The following is a 25913-nucleotide window of genomic DNA, read 5'->3' as shown; positions in this document are numbered from 1 at the left end:
GGGTTCTTGCAGATCATGACGCCAGCTAGGACCGCAACACCATTAAGTTGACACACACACAAGCACAAAAAACTGTCAGCCCTTCCACTGGGGTGGAGATGGAAGACCAGCGAAGCTGTACTACGGTGGGAATTATGTATTTACAATTATGACTACAAAGATGTGTTGGTGTAATTGGTTATTTGAACTATTAAAGAGCGATAAATATATATGATCAGGTGGTTTTCATTGATATAGGACCGCAGGGACCATGACCTTATGGTCGCAACAGTACACCGCCATAGGGTGTATGGCAAAGGTTGGCACATTCTTCATAAACACGTCACAAACGCCGCGCGCGTTCGGTGCGAACGCGGGCAAAACGCCGCCTCTGTCTACAGCAGTTGTGCACGTTGCTGGTGCTGCTACATGCCCACGTTTACGCAGTTCATCAGAATTTTGAGAATGACAGCCTATAAACAACTGTCATGAAACAAAACGCCACCAGCGCATGCATTTTATGTTAAATCTTCTCAGAATGAAATATTAAAAGTGCGAAACAAAACATGCTCTGGCCAATGAGAGTTTTTTTCTGCACGCCGACACGACCATCGGAGACTGAGCCCTTAACAGCTTCACTTTAAAAGTAAATATCACGTCGGGACAGTCAATGAACGAAGACGCAAGCTCACGAAGATAAATGAAAAGCCGAAACAAATAAGGGAATGAGAGAAAAAAAAACGGGGGTTGGCTTATATGGGCTAGTGGTTACGACGCTGGCTTATGGACCAGGCCTTCGCGGGTTCAAATCCCGGTTTGGCTAGAAACTTTATTTTTTTCTTTATATCACGCTTTTCTTTTTTTCCTCTCGGTTTGGCGACGCGGTCGGTTGAACCACGGTGCTGCGGCGAAGCGGCGGTCGTTCGTGTGTTGCTGAGCGCAGCGTAGCAACACCCCAAATAAAAAAAAAATACTGCTAGTGAGATTATATTTGGATCATCAAACAGTGATGCGTTTATTTAGGAATACCATCGATCCCGTAACTGCATCCACAGTCATGCCTAGTCACCATCCCCCCAGCGTGTTCTCTGTTCCAATGGCGCCGGCTAGAAACATGGTACGCGCGAGCGGCGCATGGCAGCTCCAGCTGTCGAGCACCGGGCTTGGGCGCAAATAGAAAAACGCCTCCCAGCTCCCCACGCCCTTTCGCGCTATGGAAGAAGTCGCGTTTGCTCTCCGCCGTGCGTTCACTCCTCGCGAAAACGCGCGTTCCTCGCGCGCTTTCATCGCACATACAGCATACGACCAATCAGAGTTTTTTTCTACACGCGGACACGACCATCGAAGATTGCGTTCTTAACAGCTTCGCGGTAAAAGACAATGGGATGACACTACTTCTGTTGTCAAGTCAGCTGGGTTGTCTTTCCCGGCACAATGATACCACTGAGTCGGCGATGTGAGGCCATGAATCTCGGAGAATTGATGACGTACGAACAGTTCTCTTTTAGGTGCGAAGCACCCTAGGGCCGAGCCTTGTCCCACGTCGTCCTCCGATGTCTGTATCTATGGTTTGCATGGAGACCACTTAGGGCGCTGCGGTGCACATATACTGTACACAAGTACAGTATATATATATATATATATATATATATATATATATATATATATATATATATATTGTCAAGGTGTTTATTTACAGGATGCGGCAGTCAGAACCCTGCGAGCAGTCAGGACAAGCCCCGTGCCAAAAAGCGCTGGTGATGCGCCTGACTGACCGGCACTTCGTCGTATTTCATACATCGGAGATGCACGGGCCTAACCGGCACTTCTTCTTCGTTACAATATATATATATATATATATATATATATATACATCTTCCGAAATCCGGCTGCCGGCTTCCGGAGAACGCTTCCGGCGTTTTGCCGCCGCTTCCCGCGCTCTCGCCGCCTCTGGGTCCGCTTGCCGGCGTCGACGTGCTGCTGCACTGATCACAAGGCAGTCTTAATGATGGGAAAACGAAGTCCGCACCTTAATACCATATACGACCAGTAAAACAACATTCTATATACTGTACACAGGTGTCACTCATTTGCATGTTCGAGTGGGCAATGTATGGAGGATTCACGGTTACCCGAATGATCCCCCGGTGCTTCGCCCACTCATCATCATTCACTTTGTGGATATGCGTTTTTTTTTGTTTGGTGACTTCGAATCCAATGCAAGGCGACTAGTGAGTTGGTCCAAAAGTGACCTGGCACAGACCTGAGCAATGACACTGTCTTGATGTATTTACACAACCTAGCGCCGATGACGCAGGCTAACAGTTCCAGACGCGGAAGCGAAATCTGTTTTAGTGGTGCAACACGTCTGTTGCTCATCATGAGCTGTGTGTTGTAGTTGCCCTTTCTTGAACACGCACGCACGTAGATACAGGCGCCGCACGCTTTGGAGCTTGCGTCAGAGAATACGTGTAGCTCGATTGAAAATGCTGCATCTTTTGCTCGCAGGCAGACGTAACGGGCAATGCCACAGGGGTTCATGTTGGCTAACTCAGTACGCCAACTATTCCAGCTTGTTCGTGGTTCGTGCGGAAGGGCATAGTCCCATGCGCATTTCCTCTCCCACAGGTTTTGAAAAGGAAGCTTTGCTCTGGCGTAAATGGCGCTAGAAACCCCAAAAGTTCGTACACCCTTGCTTATGTCTGAAGCACCATGCGCTTGGTAGAAGGGTTGTTCACGGCGAAATCAGAAGCTTCGCGTACAGTGAGTATAATCTGGTCACCTTCACGTTACCAGTGTACGCCTAGGACCTTGATTATGGGACTCTCTCCGGCTTCGTCTTTAATAGCAACCTTGTCGCACAGGAAGCATTTTCGAAAAGTATCTGAATTGGAGGCCCACTTGCGAAATTCCATGCTTGCCTCAGAAATATATTGTGCGTTTTTCTGTACAGTGTTGCACTCAAATCTAAATTCCGAAGTCCCACGTAAAAAGTCGCTTCCAGCAAAGCCACAGTCTCTGGATATTGCTCTCCACAAACCGCTAGGTGATGGCGGATGGTGGCTGCTAGCAAAAAACGACTCGATGAGGCTCTGAATGGGACCCGCGTCATCCTCCATGTCACCACAGGGGGGCATGGGTCAGCATCTGAGGGCAACCAGTCTATCCAAAGGAATCGCAGCATGTCGCGGTTTTCCGGGCGAATAAGCATCTGCAAGTATTCTTTGTGATGTCCGCAATTAGGACTATTGGGTGACATCGGAAGGCGAGTAGTAGCTGCACAATGTAAACGCCGAGCTTTATGCCTTGAACAGGACATCGTTCAATCAGGGGTGACCAAGCACGTGCGAGGAAGAGTCCAACACAACACTAAGCTTTGTCGTGACAGCATCTCGCCGGACAACTGCGTGATGGGGATTATAATCCATATTTTACCTTGGCAGTAGCTCCTCTTCCACTCGCTCTACGTGCTCTTCGGTAAAATACGCTCTTGTTGCCGTGTCATACTGCTTCTGGAGTTCCGACTGTTGTCGAAGCATGTTGAGTTGGGCTTGCAGACGGCGCTTGGCTCACTATCGATTATCACTACCTGAAGGTATCCCTGGAGCTTGTATCATCAGCGGTACCTGGTAGCGCCCAAGAAACTTGGTGATGCTCTCTTCAAATATGTCATGTTCTGGATGAGCCTTGCCATTTCCCGCTGTCGATGGGTTAATTACAATGCAGTCGAGACGACACATCGCAGAAGGATCACAGCCACAATCATGCGCAGCTGCTCTACGGACGCCATTGAAGCTTGAAGGCTGGAAAGGGCGGTGACCAGAGAATTTCGGCTCCAAAATAAATTTTGCGTAATAAAGACGCGAGCCCTAGACCAAGCACCCCATCTTTTTTAATCCATTGCCCGTGCTCTCCCTTCTTCCTCCTGTTCTAATCTCCTCCCCGTCGCCACCTCTCGGCAATGATCTTCAACAGTGCTCACATAAAGTGCAATAAGGTAATGTGATTTCTGAACACTAGGTAATTATTCATCAGCAGCAAACACGGGTGCACAGCTTAGTGGACCTGGAATGAGGCTTTAATGTTACGTTCGAATTTGATTCCTTTAAGAAATGCTTACCTTAACAGGACATGGATATACCTCAAGAATGTCCTGAACGGCCCATGGAATAGCTGAACCTGCAATAATAAAATCAATATAGAAAATTTTATTTGTGATCAGTTCACTGCGTATAACCACCAACTTTATTTGATTGGGATCTACGTCGTATTAGCCCCGAGGTGTTTGAGTGGCGCCCTGTCGTGACGTAAGAGGAGGGGGGGGGGGGGGCGGGGCCGCGCTGCGCGCGTACTCGCTATGAGAAGGCAACTTGACTCTGTCGGCCGACCGGCTCTGCTCGAGATATTGAAATGCGAATCTGAATGCTTGCAGAACGGTATATACGGAATACGGTTGAATATTAGTACTGCAAAAGACAAAGATAATGCTCAATAGCCTGCCAAGAAAACAAGTATTCAGGAGCGCCAGTCAGCCTCTAGAGTCTGTTAAGGAGTTCGTTTATCTAAGTCAATTGCTCACAGGGGACACCGATCACGAGAAGGAAATTTACAGAAGAATAACATTGGGTTGGTGGCGTGGAGCAGAGATAGAACACGCGACTTCAAATCTGAAGGTCGTAAGTTCGAATCCTGCTCCAGTCCACTACATTTTCAGGCATGGAGTGGTGCCTGACACCGGCAAAAAAAATTGCCGAGAGCGAGTGGGGCTATACTAGTTCAGGTGCAACCAAACTAGGCAGGCCCACTAAGCTTCATCAAAGTCACTCCCTCACCAGAACAGGAATTGGCCTCCCTGGTGCAGTATTCGGCCACTACCTCCCTTATGACTCCGACAATTAGCCCATGGCCCTCAGTTCCCAGTGGCTGCGGAGCACCTGACCAAGGCGGCGGTCAGACCTGCTACGCGGCAGAGGGTGCTAAGAATCTCTGGGTCAAGACAGGCCGCCAATGGAAACTGAACCTGGCAACGTTCAAAACGCGCACCCTCTCGAGTGAGGCTAGCTTGAAGGACTATTTGAAGAATTATCAGGCATTTCCTGGGATATTATTGGCCTTAGTGAGGTTAGAAGAGCTGGTGAGACGCACAGAGTGCTGACTAACGGCCACGTCCTCTGCTACAGAGGTCTTCCAGATAAGAAAGAATCCGGGGTAGGATTTCTAGTGCATAACAGCATAGCGGGCAACATTGATGAATTCTACAGCATTAATGAGAGGGTAGCAGTCGTTGTAATAAAGCTGAATAGGAGGTACAAAATGAAGGTAGTACAAGCCTATGCCCCAACCTCTAGTCACGATGATGAAGAAATGAACAGTTTTATGAAGATGTTGAACTAGCAATGAGAAAGGTGCAAACTCTGTATACTTCGGTCATGGGCGACTTCAATGCAAAAGTGGGGAAAAAGCAGGTTGGTGAGCAAGCCATTGGCAATTACGGCATCGATTCTGGGAATGCAAGAGGAAAGATGTTAGTAGAATTCGCGGAAAGGAATAGGCTCCGAATAATGAATACCTTCTTCAGGAAGCGCAGCAACAGGAAGTGGACCTGGAAAAGCCCTAATGGAGAAACAAGGAATGAAATAGACTTTATACTCCCTGCCAATCCAAGCATTGTGCAGGATGTAGAAGTGTTAGGTAAGGTTAAGTGCAGTGACCACAGGATAGTGAGGTCTAGGATTTCTCTCAACTTGAAGAGAGAGAGAGTGAAATTAGTCAAGAGGAAACAGGCCAACCTAGAGGCAGTAAGGGTAAAAGCAGACCAATTAAGGCTGGTGCTTGCAAAAAAATATGCAGCTTAAGAAAATAAAGATAAAGATAACATAGAGGTAATGAATGAAACAGTAACTAGGTTGATCTCAGAAGCAGCAATTGAAGTGGGAGGTAGGGCACCCAGGCAACCAGTAGGTAAGCTCTCCCAAGAAACAAAGGACCTAATAAAGAAACGACAGAAGATGAAAATGTCCAACTCAAGAGATCAGATAGAATTCGCTGAACTGTCAAAACTAATCAACAAGAAAAAGTAAGGGATATTCGAAATTATAACGTGGGCAAGATTGAGGAAGCCGTAAAATATGGACGCAGCATTAAATTAGTAAGAAGAAAGCTTGGCATAGGACAAGGCAAGATGTATGCACTGAAAGATAAGCATGGTAATATCATCAGCAATTCCGATGACATAGTAAAAGCAGCAGAAGAATTCTATACTGACCTGTACACTTCCCAAAACAGCCAAGCTACTTTCATTCAAAATAGTGATGAACCGGATACAGAGGCTCCTTCTGTAACTAGCGCTGAAGTTAGAAGGGCCTTGAAAGACGTTACCAGGGGAAAAGCTGCTGGAGAAGATGGAATAACAGTAGATTTAATCAAAGAAGGGGGAGATATGCTTGAAAAGCTTGCGGCCCTTTATACGCAATGCCTCACAACTTCATGTGTACCAGAGAGCTGGAAGAACGCCAACATTATACTAATCCACAAGAAGGGAGACGTTAAAGAACTGAATTATAGACCCATTAGCTTGCTTTCAGTATTGTATCAAATATTCACCAAGATAATTTCCAATAGAATCAGGGCAACACTTGACTTCAGCCAACCAAGAGAACAGGCTGGCTTCAGGAAGGGATATTCTACGATGGATCATATCCATGTCATAAATCCGGTGATCGAGAAATCTGCGGAGTACAACCAACCTCTCTACATGGCTTTCATAGATTATGAAAATGCATTTGATTCAGTAGAGATACCAGCAGTCATAGAGGCATTGCGTAATCAAGGAGTACAGGAGGCATACGTGAATATCTTAGCCAACATCTACAAGGATTCCACAGCTATCTTGGTTCTCCACAAGAAAAGTAGAAAGTTACCTATCAAGAAAGGGGTCAGGCAAGGAGACACAATCTCTCCAATGCTATTCACTGCATGCTTAGAAGAAGTATTCAAGCTCTTAGACTGGGAAGGCTTAGGAGTGAGGATCAACGGCGAATATCTCAGCAACCTTCGGTTTGCAGATGACATTGTCCTATTCAGCAACAATGGAGACGAATTACAACAAATGATTGAGGACCTTAATCAAGAAAGTGTAAGAATTGGGTTGAAGATGAATATGCAGAAGACAAAGATAATGTTCAATAGCCTGGCAAGGGAACAAGAATTCAGGATCGCCAGTCAACCTCTAGATTCTGTAAAGGAGTACGTTTATCTAGGTCAATTACTCACAGGGCACCCTGATCACGAGAAAGAAATTTGAAGAAGAATAAAATTGGGTTGGATTGCATATGGCAGGCATTACCAAATCCTGACTGGGAGCTTACCACTGTCGTTGAAAAGTAAAGTGTACAATCATTGCATTTTACCGGTGCTAACATATGGGGCAGAAATTTGGAGGTTAAAAAAGAAGGTCGAGAACAAGTTAAGGACCGCACAAAGAGCGATGGAACGAGACAGGAAGAGAGCGGTGTGGATCAGAGAACAAACGGGGATAGCCGATATTCTGGTTGACATTAAGCGGAAGAAATGGAGCTGGGCAGGTCATGTAATGCGTAGGATGGATAACCGGTGGACCATTAGGGTTACAGAATGGATACCAAGAGAAGGGAAGCGCAGTCGAGGTCGGCAGAAAACCAGATGGGATGATGAAGTTAGGAAATTTGCAGGCGCAAGTTGGAATACGCTAGCGCAAGACAGGAGTAATTGGAGATCGCAGGGAGAGGCCTTCGTCCTGCAGTGGACATAAAAATATAGGCTGATGATGATGATGATGGTAAACATTGGGTTGGAGTGCATAAGGCCAGCATTGCTCAATCCTAACTGGAAGCTTACCACTGTCGTTGAAAAGAAAAGTGTACAATCACTGCATTCTACCCGTGCTAACATATGGGGAAGAAACCTGGAGGTTAGCAAAGAAGCTCGAGAACAAGGTGAGGACAGCGCAAAGAACAATGGAACGAAACGTGTTAGGTCTAACATTACGAGATAGGAAGAGAGCGGTGTGGATCAGAGAGCAAACGGGGATAGCCGATATTGTAATTGCCATTAGGAGAAAGAAAAGGAGCTGGGCAGGCCATGTAGTGCGTAGGATGGATAAATGCATATCAAGAGAAGGGAAGCGCAGTCGAGGATGGCTGAAAACTAGGTGGGGTGATGAAATTAGGAAATTTGCAGGTGGAAATTGGAGTCAGTTAGGGCAAGACAGGGCTAATTGGAGATCATAGGGAGAGGCCTTTGTCCTGCAGTGGACATAAATCTAGGCTGATGATGATATACGGAATGCTCCAGGACACTATTTTCTACGAAATCGAGCGGAGTGGCCGTCGTCACCACGCTTCGTGTCGGTTGCTCCTGGCATCGTCTGCTATAGTCATCTGTGTGTACATGTGCGTGTAAGGCGTTGGTTACTCATCATTGTGGTTCTGTTATCGCGGTGCATTCATAATGCTTTGTCGGCAGCATGTGGCCTTCAGAGGCCACGTCTGTTTTGTAATACTGTGTTTCTCAGTCCAGCGCGTGCTGCGTGTTCGGTCGCCCACTCCGTTGGCCACAGACGTTTCAATAGTTTTCTCCAGGGCGTTAACTTTATCACGAAAGACCTGTAATGTCATTCTCAGGAACCGAGGTTCTCGTTGCGGTGCATTAATGCGTGCAATGATTAAGTAGCATTGACCCAAAATGTGGTCTGGAACGTCTGATAGAAGGGCGGACAAAATTAGTGGGCAAAACAAAGTTAGGTAGTCTTGTGGTGCTGTGCTAGCCTTCGCGAGATAATTTATTTTAGACTTAACTACTTCCATCGTAACACAGCTCGCTCCTGCAAGTTAGTTGGCTGCAAGTTAAGGTAGATGGACAAAGAGGCACTAAAATATTCACAGGCATTCTGGCGTTTCAATTATAAGACATCACCTGTAAAGTGACGTCTTCCGAGTGGTCTCCGGTAGTCTGAAAGTGCAGTGAACAGAAATAGACCAATGCTTACCTAACAAAGAAAAATTCTGCATTTGAAAGTGGTAATTACATTTACTTGGGCAGAAAACAGTGTACATAATGCTTGACGATTGCGAAACATGATAGAGCGCGGTGCAACTAATGTTCGCGGTAAACTGCTTGTGAGTGAAAAAAAAAGAATTTTTCTGGACAGAAACAATTTGATATATGGGACGCCAAGTGACGAAAATTGCGAGCGAAATTTAAAGTTTGTATTCAACTACAATGCCACGTAGCCGACGCGAAGTTTTGTGAATGAGTCCTGCGATCGTGCTTCATTTCAAAAGGTTCGTGGACTCTCATTTACTCGCTCGGCGCGATATTTTATGACTGAGTCACGACATCTTGCCTGTATACCCGCCAGGGCCTTGATTTTATGAAACTTTTTATTAAGAAAAACAATTCTGGGATTTTACGTGCCAAAACCTCCGTATGATTGTGATGCACAGCGTCATGGAAGAGTCCGGATTCAGTTGCACCACATGGGGTTCTTTAACGTGCACCTAAATCGAAGTATACGCGGGTGTTTTCGCCTATCGCCCCCATCCGAATGTGTCCGCTGTGGCCGGAGTCGAAATCAGGGACCTCGAACTTAGGAACGCAACAACAAAGCAATTGGTTTACGACATCGGGTGGTGATATAGCAAATACATTAAATATACAACGTTTACTCTACTCCTAATGCTGTCATTTATAGAACTAGAACCAGAAAATAAAAGACAGACAGTAATTGGAGAGCGCCGTGGTTCGCGAGACGCACTCAAAACGCATAAAAACAGATGAATATCAAGCTGTTTTATAGCAGGAGGAGACACAAAGGCGGGGTTCCCCAAATGACGTCATCGATGATGATGATGATTTAATGACATCCCCTTTCAAACGGGACGGTGACAAATAGTCACATAGCCTGCTCGATTTAATCAGGTATGCTATAGATACTTTATCTAGCATTATTGTATACATCTCCTTAATCTCCCATTTTTTCCAGAAATCTACCTAACACATCCGGTTGCATCAATCTCTTCCCTGCTTTTCTTTCACAAATACTCTAAACGTATCTTGCTTATCTCGACTGCTGACCAGTTGATGCTTCCGTCCACTTTAAATCCAAACGCTTCTGCGAGATGTACTTTATCCGTGGTTCTCACCGGTGAATACCTTCGCATTCCATTAGGATGTTCTGAGTGGTCTCCGGTTTTTTCTGCACTATTTTCGTTTTGAAATGATGGGCAGTAGCTCAGTAGGTGTTCTATGGTCTCTTCGACACCGCAGGCATTGCCCTGGGCGCTATCAGCCATTCCAATCTAACACATATATTCATTGCATTCATCAAACCGACCTGCGCTGTGTGTGAGAAATGTGGCATCACAGTTCGTAGCAATTATTTTGGAATTCTATCACACCGAATGAGAAGTGCATTTATTTGGTCACCTATATGTAGAATGCCTAAACATTGACGGGAACAGAAGAAATTTCGAAAAATAGCTGCTGGAACGACGTGAAAGAGCCCTGGCATCGCTTTATATAAAAAAAAATATCCTCAGCTTTTATAATTGATTTATCTCTCTCTCTCTCTCTCTCTCTATATATATATATATATATATGTATAGAAAGAGAGAGTTAAATTTCAATATGATGAAATCCTCGATATGATGGAGTACTAGCTTACCCTTTCATAACCTCCTGTCCATAGAACACCATGTATTTAGAACCTCACTATAACGAACTGTGTTTGTATGCGATTTCAATATAACGAAATTTCACTGCCGCTGCAAAGGAATGCCGAGACCATAAAAGGAAACTTTCGCGAACGCAGACGGTGAAATTATTGAATTACAAGCGGCTGCTTGCAGACGCACCTGTCAAATCGCGCGCCGCGCGACAAGAGCGACCGCCGAATTAGAGCTGCATCATGTTCCATATAAAGTACAATTGCGAAAAGATCCTATCGCGCACTGTGTGCTTTATGTGCGAGCTAAAACGTACGAGGGAGAGACAAGCAAGCTGGTGGCGTCACGAGTGCCGCCTTCCCGCGTGAGCAAAGGGAAAAGGGGTAGGGGAGCATGCTCGCGGCAACGCGATGAAGCGCACGCGAGCGGGCAGCGGGGGGGGGGGGGGAGGTGTAGGTTGGCGCACGTCTTGCTATCAAGCGCACGTCTCGGCCGTGGGTGCGCATGGCTGTAAGGGCGGCTGAGCGCATATGCTTCAGCAGCAATCTGCCGCGTGTGCGAAGAGTAGGCGTGCAGAGGCGGCACGGCATCATGTATGTTGTATGTATGCACTTTGGCCGCAGCGGCGGAGGGCATCGCATGCAGCCCGCTGAATCCTTGTTTTCTCTACTGTCACATGCTATACCCCTGTCCCTGGAATTGATGGCTGTGAACCACAAGCTTCCAAGGTGCCGCAAACTTCGTTTCCCTGTGCTTTTCCTCGACCTGGCGGTCTGAACTTCTGAATCCGCGCCGCATGGCTGCCGACCACATCGCCGCAAAGATTCTGCGCAAGCTGCTGCTGTTATCACCTGCAGGCCACGGCTACAGCTGGGGCGCTGCCATTCACTTTTGCAGCAGCGGCGGAGCGCATCGCATGCAGCCCGCCGAATCCTTGTTTTCTCTACTGTCACAGGTTGGTGACTATTCTTTGGTGTTACTCCCATTGTTTATAGACGCTCCGCCGTTTGCTGTTTGCTGCCAGTGTGATGGGTTACTGCCGATGTAAACGTGGCATGCACCATTGAAAGTGTTCTAGGTCGAAGCAATAATCCTATCGTCTTTTGTTTTCTTGTTATCATGGAGCGGTGTAACTTATGTCGACGTGTGCTGAGTGATGATGATCTTGTAGTGACCTGTACAGAGTGTGAATTTTTATTTCACGTAGTAACATGCTCTGACTTCACTGAGCAACAGTTTAAGGCAAAAAAGTTTGCAAAGAAGCACTGTAAGTGTGAAAAGTGTAGGGCAGGAAACGGCATGACCACAGTTACAAGAAAATCTGATAGTGAAGTGGTCACTAGGTTTGTAGATATGGACCGCAAGTTAAACATGCTGCTCGAATTGCCGACTAAGGTAAACGGCTTTGAAGAATCCATCGAGCTACTCTCAGATCGCTTGGATGTCATACAGCAGCGCCAGGACCGCCAATAAAAAGAACTCAAAGATCTTAGGCGCAAAGTGGATAATATTGAAAAATACGGCTCCACAAAAGAGTTAGAACAGCTTCAGGCTGATATTGAGGCACTTGAGTGGCGTAGTAGAAGCCTCAACGCCGAAATCCACGGTATTGCTTAAACGAAGGGGGAAGATCTTTTTGAGAAGGTGAATGACTAGGCGATAGAGCTAGAGCTAAAAGTGTTAACTAGAGAAGACGTAGTGGGACTCCACAGACTGCCATCAAAGCCTGGAAAGACACCAGGGATTATCATACTGCTGTGCTCGCCATGAACTTAAGAATGATTTCATGCCTAAAACAAGGGCTTTAAACGGCCCCAACGACAAGCGGTACATCTCTGAAAATATGACGTCTTGATCTAGGAAACTGCTCACATTCGCCAAAGAATGGGCGAAGGGATCAGGCTACCAGTTCGTATGGCACACAGGCGGCAAGATTCTCGTGCGTAGGGCACCAGGTGAAACTGCTGCAGTGATCAAATGTGAACATGACTTGAAGGCTCTACATTTATAAACGTCTGTTCGTTTGGTTGCTTTCGGAAACTCCTTTTCCTCATGGACAGTTTGCAACATATACCAAACGAAAAATGGTTCACTCCTCAAGGCCTCGGTGAAAAACGACTGAGCTGTATACATATGAATGCCCAGTCACTGAATAATACAATTCCGGAATTAGAAGCATACTTTGCTGATATAGTGACGTTGTTATGTTTAGTGAGAAATGGTATAATAAAGATTCTGAGCTATTTAAATTGCCTAACAAAAACACATTTTACTTGAACAGGACTTCAAGACGTGGCGGAGGTGTCTCGTTATTGTTAGATGACTCTATGAAAACTCATTTGTTAACTGATTTCTGTTGTATTACCAATGACTACGAAATGTTTCGTGTTGAAAGCAAGTGTTTGCTTCTTGCCACGTGTTATCGTCCCCCTGATGGAGACTATTGCACGTTTTTCACATTTCTTGAGAATTGTTTTCTTTTTGCTATAAGAATGGGCAGAGAGTTGTTATTGGTGGTCAGAGGCGTAGCCAGGGGGGGGGGGGGAGTTCAACCCCCCCCCCCCATTTATCCACCCTTTGTTCTCGTCGCTTCGCGCTGACATAATTCATGAAACCGGTGCTACTATCACAATTTCATTCCTGGGCGCTTCCGTTTGGGTTGGTAATTTACAGCGCATCAAGTCTGCATATGGAAAAAACTGTCACGGTGTTTGTCAAGGCTTTGACACTCTGTGAAGTTTGGGGCGAGAATGTGGCGGCCGCATTCAGAAGCAACAAATGCGCAACAAATGAAGCGAAAAATGCGGCAGCCGCATTTTAGATGATGGCGAAAACGTTCGAGGCCCATTTACTTAGATTTAGGTGCACGTTAAAGACCCCAGGTGGTCGAAATCTCCGGTATACATTTCCGCCGCTTCCCTTCAGGTGCCCGTTAGGCCGCGCTCGCGCAGGATCTTAGGCTACGTTCACACTTGGTCTCGAAGCTGTCGGAAGTGGCAAAATCTTGCAAAAATCCGCCCGCCTAGGCGGCAAAACAGGCAGAAAAAACAGGCTGCGAGCCAAATCGGTCTCAGGCCGATTTTTTCGCCATGGCGAAGCGGAAACGCGGCGGAAAGTCGTTCTGCTTCACTGGAAGCTACACTAGAATGTAAAGAACCGCTCGTAAAATTGAACATGGCACCAAAAGTGTAGGCTTCAATGCTGATCGACGCGATCTAGAACCAGCTCTTGCTCTACGACAAGAGTGGCACTAAAACGTACTGTCAGCAATACTCGCGATAGTATACAACGTCGCGCGACCGGAGGTGCGGCAACGAAGCCTTGGCGTGACCCAACTTCTCGCGCTTTTGCAAAGCCAGGCGAACCCACCATCGCCGTTTCCGAGGTGTCCGCGTCTTCCGTTTATTCATTGTCCATTTCTAGAAAACAAGTAGGTAGAAGTATAAAAGCCATTTCTTCTTCCACTTCCACGGCAGACAATAGTTAGGCAGATTCCTCATTGGCGCTCCATAATTCTCCTCGCTCGTGTACGGTATGTTGCAGAAGTCGTGGGGTGCTTTTCTCGTCGCGACGATAGATTGGGAGCGTAGGTCTCACGAAGGACGCGCAGGCTTTGGCGAGCCCCAACACAAGGGCCAGCCCGGGTTTTAGCTGTGGTGTTCCCGTTGCCCCTTTGGTGTCCCGGAGGGGCCGACAATACGGAATGATGAAATGTTATTACAACTTGTCAATAAAAGCTATTAAAGAAATATTATCACGCCTAGGCACCAACCTGTGACTCAGCGCTACCGCGCCCGTGTGAGGAGAATTACGGAACGCCAACGAGGAATTTACCGAAGGTCGCAGATGACACGCCATGTTGCGTAAAATGATCACTTTTGATGACGGTACGTGGGTCAAAGAATGAACATACCGCTCGAAATAATGCGATAATGAGCGCCACCACGCCGACAAACGTACGCAGACGAGATGAATCTGGACGAAAACGGCAGCGGCGGCCGCGGCTGTAGCAAAACAAATGTGAACAACTTGGACAGGCGCGCAAGAAATTTTCCGGCCGCTTTGGCCTTTCCGCCCGCTTGCCGCTTCCCAAGTGTGAACGTAGCCTTAGTCTGCGCGAGAAACGTCTCTTGTTTGCGATTGCGTCCCTACGGAAGGCTGGTAATTACTGTTGTGTTGTTGAATCCCAAACCAGCAATTACGGAAGGCTGGTAGTTGCTGTTTTGTTGTGGAATCCCAAACCAGCAATGTACACACGAAGGGGTTGATGACAGCAGTGAAATTCCACCGACTCGCAACAGAATGCACGAAACAGACAGCCGACAAGCATGAATTACTGCTGTGCGCAGTACAGCGTAAGTAAACTCTTGTTGCAGGCGCTGATAGTTCTCGTCGGAGTTCACGCGTCCTGAGAAATTGATTATGTGCACTATGCACTGAACAAGACCGGAGTTCATTCCTGCATCACTAGTACATCAATCAGTCGAGATTCTGTGAGGTACAAGGCCGCTTCCTGTTTGCACCGGCGTAAGTAAAGCTGAAATGAGTCGCACGCACTACTTAAAATCCATACACATGCCATGTCTATGCTATGCGGTGAAATATTCTGTACAATACTGAATCCGTTGACGTAAAGGCAAATGGCGACTGCACGCTCGCGCACAGCGGAAGACACAGCGGCCCATGCACTTTCCGCAGGAAATGCAACCCTCTCGTATGAGGGAGCAGGGCGACGAAATCTTCGAAAAAAAAGCTTTACGCGTTTTTGCGCGTATTTAAGTTTTCTAGCGCGAAGACGCAGCGAACAAGCTATTGCTAAGGGAGTAGGTATAGCCTGGTCACACGTACAATTTTACGCGTATAGCCGTCCTTGACTTGTGAAACGCACTTCGCCCCGACGAGGACGACGCCATCTACGCTTAACGGAAATTAACAATTAATGATGTCTTCTCCGATCGCACGGGTCGTATCAATGATGCGTTTTCGAAGACTGGTCCATTCAGTGGCGCGATGAGAGACCGTTGCTCCAAACGCCCACTGTACCTGTCGTACTTACTGTATTTACTGAGCTTACTTTACTTATTACTTTTTCCTCACAAGCACACGCACACTCGAGGGGGGGGGGCGGTCCAATGACTTTGATATACATGTAGAGTCTGCTTAAACTACCGATATTTATTATCGATCACGTGACGTAGAGGAATACAGAAGCTTGCCCCCCCCCCCCCCCCCGGTCGGGCCGGTGAATCACCCCGAAAAATTTTCGGGCTACGCCCCTGTTGGCGGTGATATTAACATTGGCATGAAAAGTGCTACTCGGAAAACAATAGACTTTGAAAGACTACTTACATCTTATGGGTACGCGAATGTTATAAAGTCAGAACTAAGATTAACCTCCACATCAGCAACACTGCTCAACCTCTTCATCACAAACTATGACTCGACCAATGTCTCAAGTGCTGTTCTAAGCTGCGGCATGGGTGACCATATGCCAATATGTATGTCTGTAAAAGCTCCCGAAAGCACCATGAAAATGATGAAAACGTGTATGACCTTGCAAAGCATCACGGAAACCTCTCTGCAAGCATTTCAGATTGAGATACGAGGGACCTGCTGGGATAAAGTTTTTCTAGAAAACACGCAGAAAAGGTTTACAATATCTTCATTAGTAACTTTGCCTGCAGTATACAGGAAACAATTTGTCAGGAAAGAGCGAAAAATCAGTACAAAGTTTTGAAAGCCTTGTGTAACCAAAGAGCTTTTGAGGAAAATTAGAAAATGAGATAGGTTGTATGCGAAGTTTTAAATAACTCGGGAACCTTTACATCTTGAATTGTTCAAGACCTTTACAAATAAGTTAAGAAAAGAGTTATGAACGGCAAGAGACGCGTGTTATATTCGGGAGTTTGAATCTTGCACAGGATAAACTGATAAACTGTGGAACAAGATAAACGCTCTTACGGGACGAAAGCATAAGGGAGAGTCACCACAAGAAATTTCATTAAACGGACGTCTAGTGAAAGACCAGGAACTTGCTGATATATTTAACCAGTACTTCGTAGCCAAGAATTTTGACCCGAATTCTCGCCCCACTAATGATATCACAACACCTAGAAACAAAAATTCGTTTTTCTCGCACCAACTGACTCTGCCGAGGTGGGTATTATTTATTTGAACCTTAAAAATTCACGTAGCTCCGACGTAGACGACCTGCAGATACGGCCTATTAAATATGTCATTTATGAAATCGCCACTAATTTGGTGTGCATTTACAACTTGGGTATTTCTTGTGGTACTTTTCCTGACAGAATGAAAACTGCCAGAGTGACCCCCACTTTTAAAAAAGATGGCATACAAAATGTAAAAAACTATCGCCCAATATCGATCCTCCCTATTTTCTCAAAGGGCTTGGAGAAAATTATCCAAAATCGGTTGTCATCATTTTGTAGCAGATCCCACCTTATAACTGAATTCTCAGTATGGATTTCAGAACTACAAAATCACACAACTGGCACTCTTAGATCAGAAAGAGTACATATTAAGAAACTTTGAAAACAGGTTAATAACAATCGGTATATTGGTTGATTACACGCAAGCCTGTGACAACATCAATCATAATATTCTCCTCAGTAAGCTGGAATGGTATGAAGTAAGGGGCACGCCACTCGCAATATTATCCTCCTATCTCAATAACAGACATCAATTTGTCTCAATAAATGAATTCAAATCGCAACCCAAAGAAATTATTTCAGGTGTACCACAAGTAAGTACTCAGGGGCCGCTACTATTCAACATTTATGTCAATGATCTAATCTCTATTTACAAACAAGCAATATTTGTAATGTATGCCGATGACACAAGTATATTCTTATCGACTCATAACTACACAGATTTACTGAGACTGGAAAATGAACTTCTTGATAGGCTTTCTATTTGATCAAACAAGAATTTTCTACAGGTTAATTGCAATAAGACCAAAGCAGGAATTTTTCGAACTCCAGGTAAAGTAATCCTACACCATCACAATTTAATGTTTGAGTCAATGAATATTGAGGTTGTCAACACAATTAAAATTCTTGGTGTAACCTTCTCCATAAACTTACAATGGGACCACCACATAGACTCAGTCCTCACTCAGCAGCACAGATGGTATACTAAGTCGCAATAGACACACTTTCCCCACTTCTCTTAAAATACTGCTTTATAATGCTTTGTTTGCCTCGCCTATCAAATACGGTTATTTAGTATACGGTACTACAACACAAACAAATCTCAACAATATTCTTGTCATGCAGAAAAGGGCGCTACGTATTATTGCCAATGTATATTACACTGAACACACCGCACCACTCTTCGATAGGTACCACGTTAGAAAAATTAATGACTTGTACACATAAAGACTCTTACTGCAGTATAAAGAAACATAACGTTACGCTTGTGGACATCCCCAACCTGCGTCACAATGTACCTGCCTACACCACCCGCCGCACTTAAATATGGAATGTCATAAGACATAGGACAAATTATAGCAAATAGATGCTAGAAAATAATTTACCGAAGTTATGAAATTCTTTTAAATAAATAAACATTGCTATTGGAAAAACGAACCCTCCAGAATTTAAGGCTTTTCTACGCTCTTAAACTTAGGTATTACTAGATAAAATGTAACATATTCTTTCCTCAATAATTTTCCAATAAATCTTCGATATCGCTTATCTTTTAAAACTGACTTGGAAACCTTACATTGCCTTGTTTACGAGTCCCTTTTGATCATTTTGTGCTTTGTAACCACTGCTCTGCCAAGTGTATAGGATGCAGGGCCAGTCAAGCTTCAAGAAGGCTTTTTACCTGTCATCCTCAACATTGCAGTTGCCTTGTAATGTTGGAATAAATATTTTGATTTGATTTGATTTGTCCTGCCTCACATTTAGTGTTGGTGGTTGCCTAATCTCAAGTTTCGGTGACCGGTTAGAGCGAGAGGCAGACGAAGCATTCGCTCCCACCTGCTGGTGCTTTTTATGATAGCGTCGTCCCGTGTGTGGGCGACGCTATCAGCTGCGGGGGTGGAGTGCACGCGATAGCATGCCTGGATAGGCTTAATTCTTACTCCCGATGTGAAGATATCGTCGACGTGACATGCAACCGTATCATTCGTCGCCGACTCCCAAATTCATCAAAATGAATTGTTTCATCATTCAAATTTGCTTTTTTCAATTGCCCGACAATCCGGGTCTCTTTATGCGGTCGCTTTCTCTGTAAGAAAAGTTGATCGCCGACTGCACATATTGACATAAAATCTGAAATTTGAATACAACGAATAAAATGACCAATTTTGCCGACTTCGCTATGTCGAGGTATGTCGCCGTAACCTATGTGTGTGTGTGTGTGTGTGTGTGTGTGCTTTATAGACCAGTTCAAAAATTATTTTGTCGGTATACGAAGCTGCCAAAATGCTTGGAGATAGAGTGAAATGAGGCGACATGTTATTCGGCGTAGGCGCGCGCGTTTGCGATCGTAATAGCTGCACTTCGGGAACGTAGACTTACCTAATGCTGCCATCAAAATTACGGCAGATAAAATCTTCAAAATATCCATGTAGCCTGTCTGAAAAAAAAAGGATTTTTAAGAAGTAGCAAATATAGCCATACGCATTCAACCTACTTGCAGTGTGGAATGAAGGGGCAACTGCTCTATGCGTGGTAGTTTGGCGAAAACAAATGCATTTGTTAAGCGAAAATTTACGCATAGAGCAATATTACGTGTTTATGATAAGTAGGTGCCTGCTTGGTTCAAGCAACGCTAACTTCGATATGCAAAAAATATTTGTAAACAATATACGATGTCCTTCAAACAGGGTGTTGAACCAATTTTGAATTGAACAACTCAGTTTTGTCATAGCAGAACTTAACTCAATAAGATAAGTGCCTGCTAACTCGGGCGCAGAACTTGAACTGCAGTAAAAATGGAAGCATCGCAAATCTGCTCAGCCAGTTACTAATATCTGTTGATTACATAATAGCGCGTCAGCTTGAAAAAAGCAGACAAACAAGGGAAATGAACAGTCAGGTATGCCAAAAAGAAAGGCTAGGTGTGATAAGCAATTTACTGCATGGGCTACAGTGAACCCACACAATGTAAACACTGCCCGGACATTAACCTTACCGTGCCTCCTATTTAAGCCAAATAAAAACTTTATACCAGGGTCGCTGAGAACACCATGGAAACTTAGGCACCTCAATGTAAGGCAATATTATATGGGCAACAGTGTCTAGCAGATACACGTAAAGCGTGCAGTAAGTCAACAATATATTTCGCCGTACATTACCGTTAACACATCTCCACTCCCACCAAGAGATAAATCGCTTCCACGTTTATTCCTGTTAAGACTCCGGAAAACATTGCCTAATGGGGCTGTACTGCCCCTTCAAGAATATGGCAATATTATACACATCAGCCTATTTGAATTATATTCAGTTTATTGGTAACAATGTTGCAGGAGACCAGAAAAGAAACGCTGATAAAACAGCTTGAGAGGACCTGGCCACCCCACACACACGTCAGCGTAAGGGTAGCTAAATATACGATGCATTATACATGGATCGCGCATAGACATAAATGCTGTCGTGTCAGAAACAGATGCAAACAAAATTTCTAATAAACAGGAAATGAAATAGACAATGAGCAAGATTTCGCACAAACATAAATGAGTTTAGGGTAAAGATGTTATTCCCAGTAACAGTCTGCGTATATCTTTAAATGAACTTTGTGCGATATCAGAGCGCTTTTCTTTACTGATTGCGTATGGTAATGTGCGAAGCAAGAACTGCAGCATTTGTTTGCCATAATTCGTGTGAATTTCTTTTTTATGTGCCACTCTGCCGGGCTGCGTGTATTATATTTGATTATGCTGGGTTCCAGTCCAGCTATAGTTGCTAGCTCGTCATTATTGATAGGTAAACTAAATTGATACTGGTGACACGAATGATAAGAGTAAATGAAGTTGACCTTAGTAATACTGTTTTATAAAAAGGTCCCCAGTGTGTAAAATGTATGGAACCTTACATAATAATCGAACCATACGCTTTTGCAGCACTGTAAGCGTGTTGACCAGAAAGATGTGCGAAACGTTAAGAGATAGAAGGAAGCGGGGGGGATTACAGAGCAGAAAGGGGTAACCAGTATTCCAATTGAACCGAGGAGAAACAATACGTAAATGCTATGCTCCTTAAAATACAAGGAATGCGTATCGAACCATATATACACTTTTGCAGCACTGTAAGCTTGTTGAACCAGAAAGTTGTGCGAAACGTTAGGAGATAGAAGGAAGGGATAGGTGGGGTGATGAAGTTAGGAAATTTGCAGGCGCAAGTTGGAATCAGCTATCGCAAGACAAGGGTAATTAAAGATCACAGAGAGAGGCCTTCGTCCTGCTGTGGACATAAAATACAGGCTGATGACGATGATGAAGCTTGTCCATACTTTCTTTTGGGGTTGTACCACAAACCAGCAATCGATAGGTAACCTTGGTAAAAAAAAATAGCGCTGTAAAGAAGCATATTGAGAGGTGCAGTGCATTCAAAAGAAAGGCGGCGTATCACACGAATCGTTCTAGACAACTTACTAGTCATATGCTTTACGTAGTCGCATAAATTCACGTGTTCACCCAAGTAGTCTTGGAGGAGGAGGAAAAAAAGAAAGGAAAAGCAGGTAGGTTAACCAGACGCACGTCCCGTTTGCTACCCTACACGGGGGAAGGGGCTTGCAGGGATGGATGAAAAGAAAGAAAGAGGAGATAGGGAATAACAGTGCTCTCAGTATGAACACCTGCGATTGTCCAACGCTTCACAATCGGTCGCTGAGGCCAGTCGACTTCATGAACTGTAACAATGCCCGCGTCGCTTTGTAAGCCTGCGACGCGTAGTTCGATACGCATTACATGTACTTTAAGGAGTATAGGATTTACAATTTATTTCTGCTCAATACAATTAGCATACCGATTACCACTTTCTTCTCTGTAATCCACACCGCTTCCTTCTACCTCCTAGCGTTTCGCACATCTTTCTGGTTCCACCGCTCGCGGCGTGGTCCTTAGTTCGGTTGCTTGCATAAGAAGTTTCACGAGGAGTAACTTCCATAAGACGTTTACGCCAATAACATTTCTTAGCCCACACAGGTTCAACTGCGCATGCTCACCAGGCATAATGTTCACGACGTATTTAATAAATTTTGTTTTTGTGTAACTGCACGTCACATAGAGCAGTGGGCAAACATTCTAGGCTATTCATAAGGTGCAATTATTTTTAAAGTGTGATTTGAGACTCCCTTAACTGTTTATTCCAATCTCTTATTCTTCCTCCATTTTGTTCCTTTCCTCCTCACAATATTATTTAACTTAAGACGCCCCGCCCCGCCTTCTGCGAATCTAACTCCCATCATATTTGAGTAAGGTCTGGCACCTGGGTAGTGACAACTGTCTTACTTTGTGACCATTGATAGGCCTATAATTTCAGTAGTGCTATTTCAGTATATAATTTCAGTAGTAGTATTATTGGTTGGGGCCGAATAAAGGGTCGGGGAGTCTGATCTAAACTTTATCATTGCGATACACAGGTAACGCTGCTGGCCTCAGACTGACATCCGTGCCTTCGTGGGGGGGGGGGGGGGGTATTTTTCTAGGTGCAGGGCATGGTCTTGAGGCTGTGTTGAATGGGGTGCGTAGGTGGCACTGGCTTTCGTGTGACAATTGTGAAAGCCTGCTTTTTAAAGAAGTCTTGAGGTGAACAATTTGGTTATGTTATGGGCATTTTCATTTATCTTCCCCTCTAACTAATATGCAATGCAGTCGAAGGTCCTTCGGCGTTCTAAAGCGGTTGAGTGTACACCTAATATAGTGCCTGTTCTGGTTTGTCACCAAACATTTTCATCGGTGCTCAAGCGAAAAACGTGACCATAGCACTACGACAGTGTTCCAATCAGAACCAAGGCGCCGGGAGAGTGGCGGGGAGGGGGGGGGGGCAGGTTAACCCCCAAGGTATTCCTGGACTGGTGACCCAGGTAACACTATATTTGATGGGAAGCATTCATTCCCTCATTCCAGGCAGTCGGTGGGAGGTCCGGAGGCGACACGGTAATAAATAATGCACGACAGACAGTGGAATCAGATCTACGCCTTCGGAACAGCTGCAAATGTTCTAACAACTAGGCCACGATCCCACGCGCACTCCCCTCGTAACAAAGGCTAGCTCTTTGAGACGTTTGTCGCGTGTGTCATTTGCCACTTTCTGGTCTTTCCTCGCGACAGCTCGCGCTTTGTGCGCTCTGTTGGACGGCACTATCTCGGCGATCGGTCCACATTTTCAGTACAATCCTCGTAGCAGCCAACGCTAAGTAGAAATTGTGCGACGTTGCTTCACTTTCATGATAAGCACAGGCGTCATTTTACCGTAGAACATAAGAGAAGCATATGTACGTACAATCGTGTAACATTTACTCGCATTACTCGCATATCATGTAATAATCCGTGTTTCTCTCGCTAACAGGCGTTCAGTATCGTGCAAGAATGGGCGGTATTGCAATGATTCACTTTCGCTACATTGGTTTGTTTCGAATTCGCATTCTAAAGCGTGCCTAGTCTGCATTTTTTCCTTAATCCATGAGACGATGCGCACAAGTGATACCTTTAAAACGTACCTTGCTCGCACCAAACCCACGACACCATACCTTTGGCTAAAGCGCATTACAACAGTACATTTATTTAGGCCTGACACGCACGTGCAACTCTTTCGAAGGTTGGCCATCATGCTAGCGCTCTAGTTTAACGTGTTGTGCGCGTTCTCACTCAGCCGTGCGTTCAGGCACCTTGGCCAAAAGAGCAATCCTGTAACACATCGCGTCTTTTCTACTTCATCTGTCCAACCCTTCATATCCTTTATCTTAACCAGAAGCATTGTCCTTTCGCTCTGCTGGAGCAGCAGATGCTAGCTAATATTATTTTCCAGAATGGTGTTCTGACTCAAGCAACACTTGCGTCAGTTTCCTTCAAATCTAACTTCACCCGTGGAGTAATTTGTAGCTTTCATTTGCAAATGTTTTTATTGCTGGCTCTCTAGCCAATTTTTGAGAGCAAGCAAAGCCTAGCCCAAATACGTGGCCAATACCTTGCGATAGCCATCGATAGCCAATCAATAGCTAATCAATAATCGATCAATAATAATAAATTCCGGAAAATCATAACCCGTAAGGCCAGGCCAAGCTAGGTGCCGATCAGCTCCGCTCTTTAAGGTCTTTAGCCTTGCGCCACTAGTGCAAGATACGCTGTTTTTGGTTCGTTGGGACGAGGAATATCAGTACCACTGTGGCATCAGGCAAGCACTTCGAAAATAGATGCCAAGCTTTCTTTCACGAAGTGCATCCAGATGTATCTTCTACCTCTTATCTGGCAATTATTATCGTATGACTATCCAACCCTTGCCGCGCGCAGCTGCCGGCTCGCTTGTATACGCAGACTGTTGGGCCTGAGACATACTGCAGACTTCAGATCTACACCTAATTGTTCCTTAAGCTACGAATTCGATATTTTGCTACCATATAACTTCTGTAACAGCAAAAATTCTCACTGCATCTTATAGTGCTGAGTAATGCTATAGGATTTGTGCAAAGTATAAAACCGTCTAGGAGGGCAATATTTACATTACTAATGTTCATATAAACCCAAAATTGGTATTGAAGCATAGCCTGGTAGGAAATAATGAATCAATCCAGGAATGAGGGCATGAGCAAATAATAAAATCAGTGCTCTTCTTTATAACTGCTATCGCGACGGATATCGTTTATCCGAGAGCCGCACGCAAACGGTATTGTTTAGGAAATGCCTATGATCATTTCTCTTTAAGTTTACTTTCATGTACTGAAAACGAGATGCCAATGCTGAATACCGACAGAAAAAAAATGATTGTGCTGATAACAGGTAATTCTGCCTTACCGCATCTTGCATCAAAATAAGTATATTGCACAGCTTAATATCCAAAAAGCCTAACACTCGTACACCGGGAGTTAAGAGTCCTTGCTTTTTGACTAAGCTCCCACGACAACGGCATGCCCTTAGACGAAATAAAACTAGTGAAACGCGCAGCATAGTTAGCTAAATTGAAAACTTACGCGTTTTTTGTATTAACGAATGCGGGTGTATAGCATCTACAGTGATGCAGTTCGTCTCGTATCACAATAGTTGACGCTGGGGAGCTCAATTATGCACGAGAACAGAGTGTGCGCAATATAACAGACGGCTCATTTAATGAGCTGTTGCTATATAACAACAGCTCATTTGTCAGATCCGAATTTAGGCGGCTGCAGCCTATGACGCAGAATAGTTTGCACATGGTGTCTGTTCCTCATGGAATGGTAGCAATAGGGGAGCCTGCTGTGCGGAAAATTTCCTTCCCATTATCTTTGGGCCCTCAGATTCAACTGTCGCAGATAAATGCATTACTGCTCAGTTTCTAAAGAAACTGAGATGACAAACTAAACATACTGAACAGATGACGAACTTTTTTTCTTTTGCGAGTACTGAAGACTACATTAGTGATCGGCATAATAATAATGAAGCGCACATGAGATAGAAGTATAAAGGTGCTGGCATTTGATATTTAAGTTGTCGAGTACTGTTAAATCAAGCTATTTCATCTGCAAGCCAAAGGTTACTCCGCCGTTCCCCGTTTCCCCGAGTCCTAAATTAACAGCACAAAATACATACTTGACGAGGGACATGTACTTAAAAGGTATTGTAACTAACCCATGGAGTCCTGAGGTTGTTACTACAATATAGGTCGCAGAATATAAATTGTCGCTTGCCATGCGTTCCGTTTGTGTGGAGCCCGTTAACGCTTAGCGGCCGATGTCAGTCCCAAAGGGTCGACTGGCTGTAGGACGACGTCACCGTGGGTCCAGCCCCGGCACCATGGGTCCTGCAGCCAAAGCAGTGACAGTAGCCGATGCAGCCGTGGTAGCTGCACAGTAGTTGCCGCTACTGCTCTCGCATCCAGTCTTTTGCAGTTAAACAACTTGAATACACCTTAAAACGTGCAATGCTTGCAAGCGTGTATTCAAAATAACGTGCCTCCTTTCATGAACTCTAGTTAACAATATTTTCCAGCATTTATGGCAATGCGCATGGTTGCTGCTGAATCGCGGCATATATTACAAGCTCTTTACGAATCGTGATGCTACTCTATG

The 25913-nt window shown here is 44.9% G+C and overlaps 1 protein-coding gene across 1 annotated transcript in view; it reads right to left on the bottom strand.

The window, feature by feature from the left end:
- The window catches only part of LOC125944871 (uncharacterized), a 78078-nt gene extending 53332 nt beyond the window's left edge, over positions 1-24746 (bottom strand). The window contains exons 1-3 of the mRNA XM_049666290.1: positions 24664-24746; positions 19229-19286; positions 4100-4158 (exon numbers count right to left, since the gene is read on the bottom strand). Of these exons, the coding sequence (XP_049522247.1) occupies positions 4100-4158; positions 19229-19286; positions 24664-24675 (129 nt within the window). The 5' untranslated portion in view covers positions 24676-24746. The remainder of the gene's footprint in view (positions 1-4099; positions 4159-19228; positions 19287-24663) is intronic.
- Between the last annotated feature and the right edge of the window lie 1167 nt (positions 24747-25913).

This window comes from Dermacentor silvarum, chromosome 4 (genome assembly GCF_013339745.2).
Source record: "Dermacentor silvarum isolate Dsil-2018 chromosome 4, BIME_Dsil_1.4, whole genome shotgun sequence".
Taxonomy (NCBI): Eukaryota; Metazoa; Arthropoda; class Arachnida; order Ixodida; family Ixodidae; genus Dermacentor; species Dermacentor silvarum.
The sequence above is the reverse complement of the archived record's forward strand: the minus strand, read 5'-3'. Positions and strand labels throughout refer to the sequence as shown.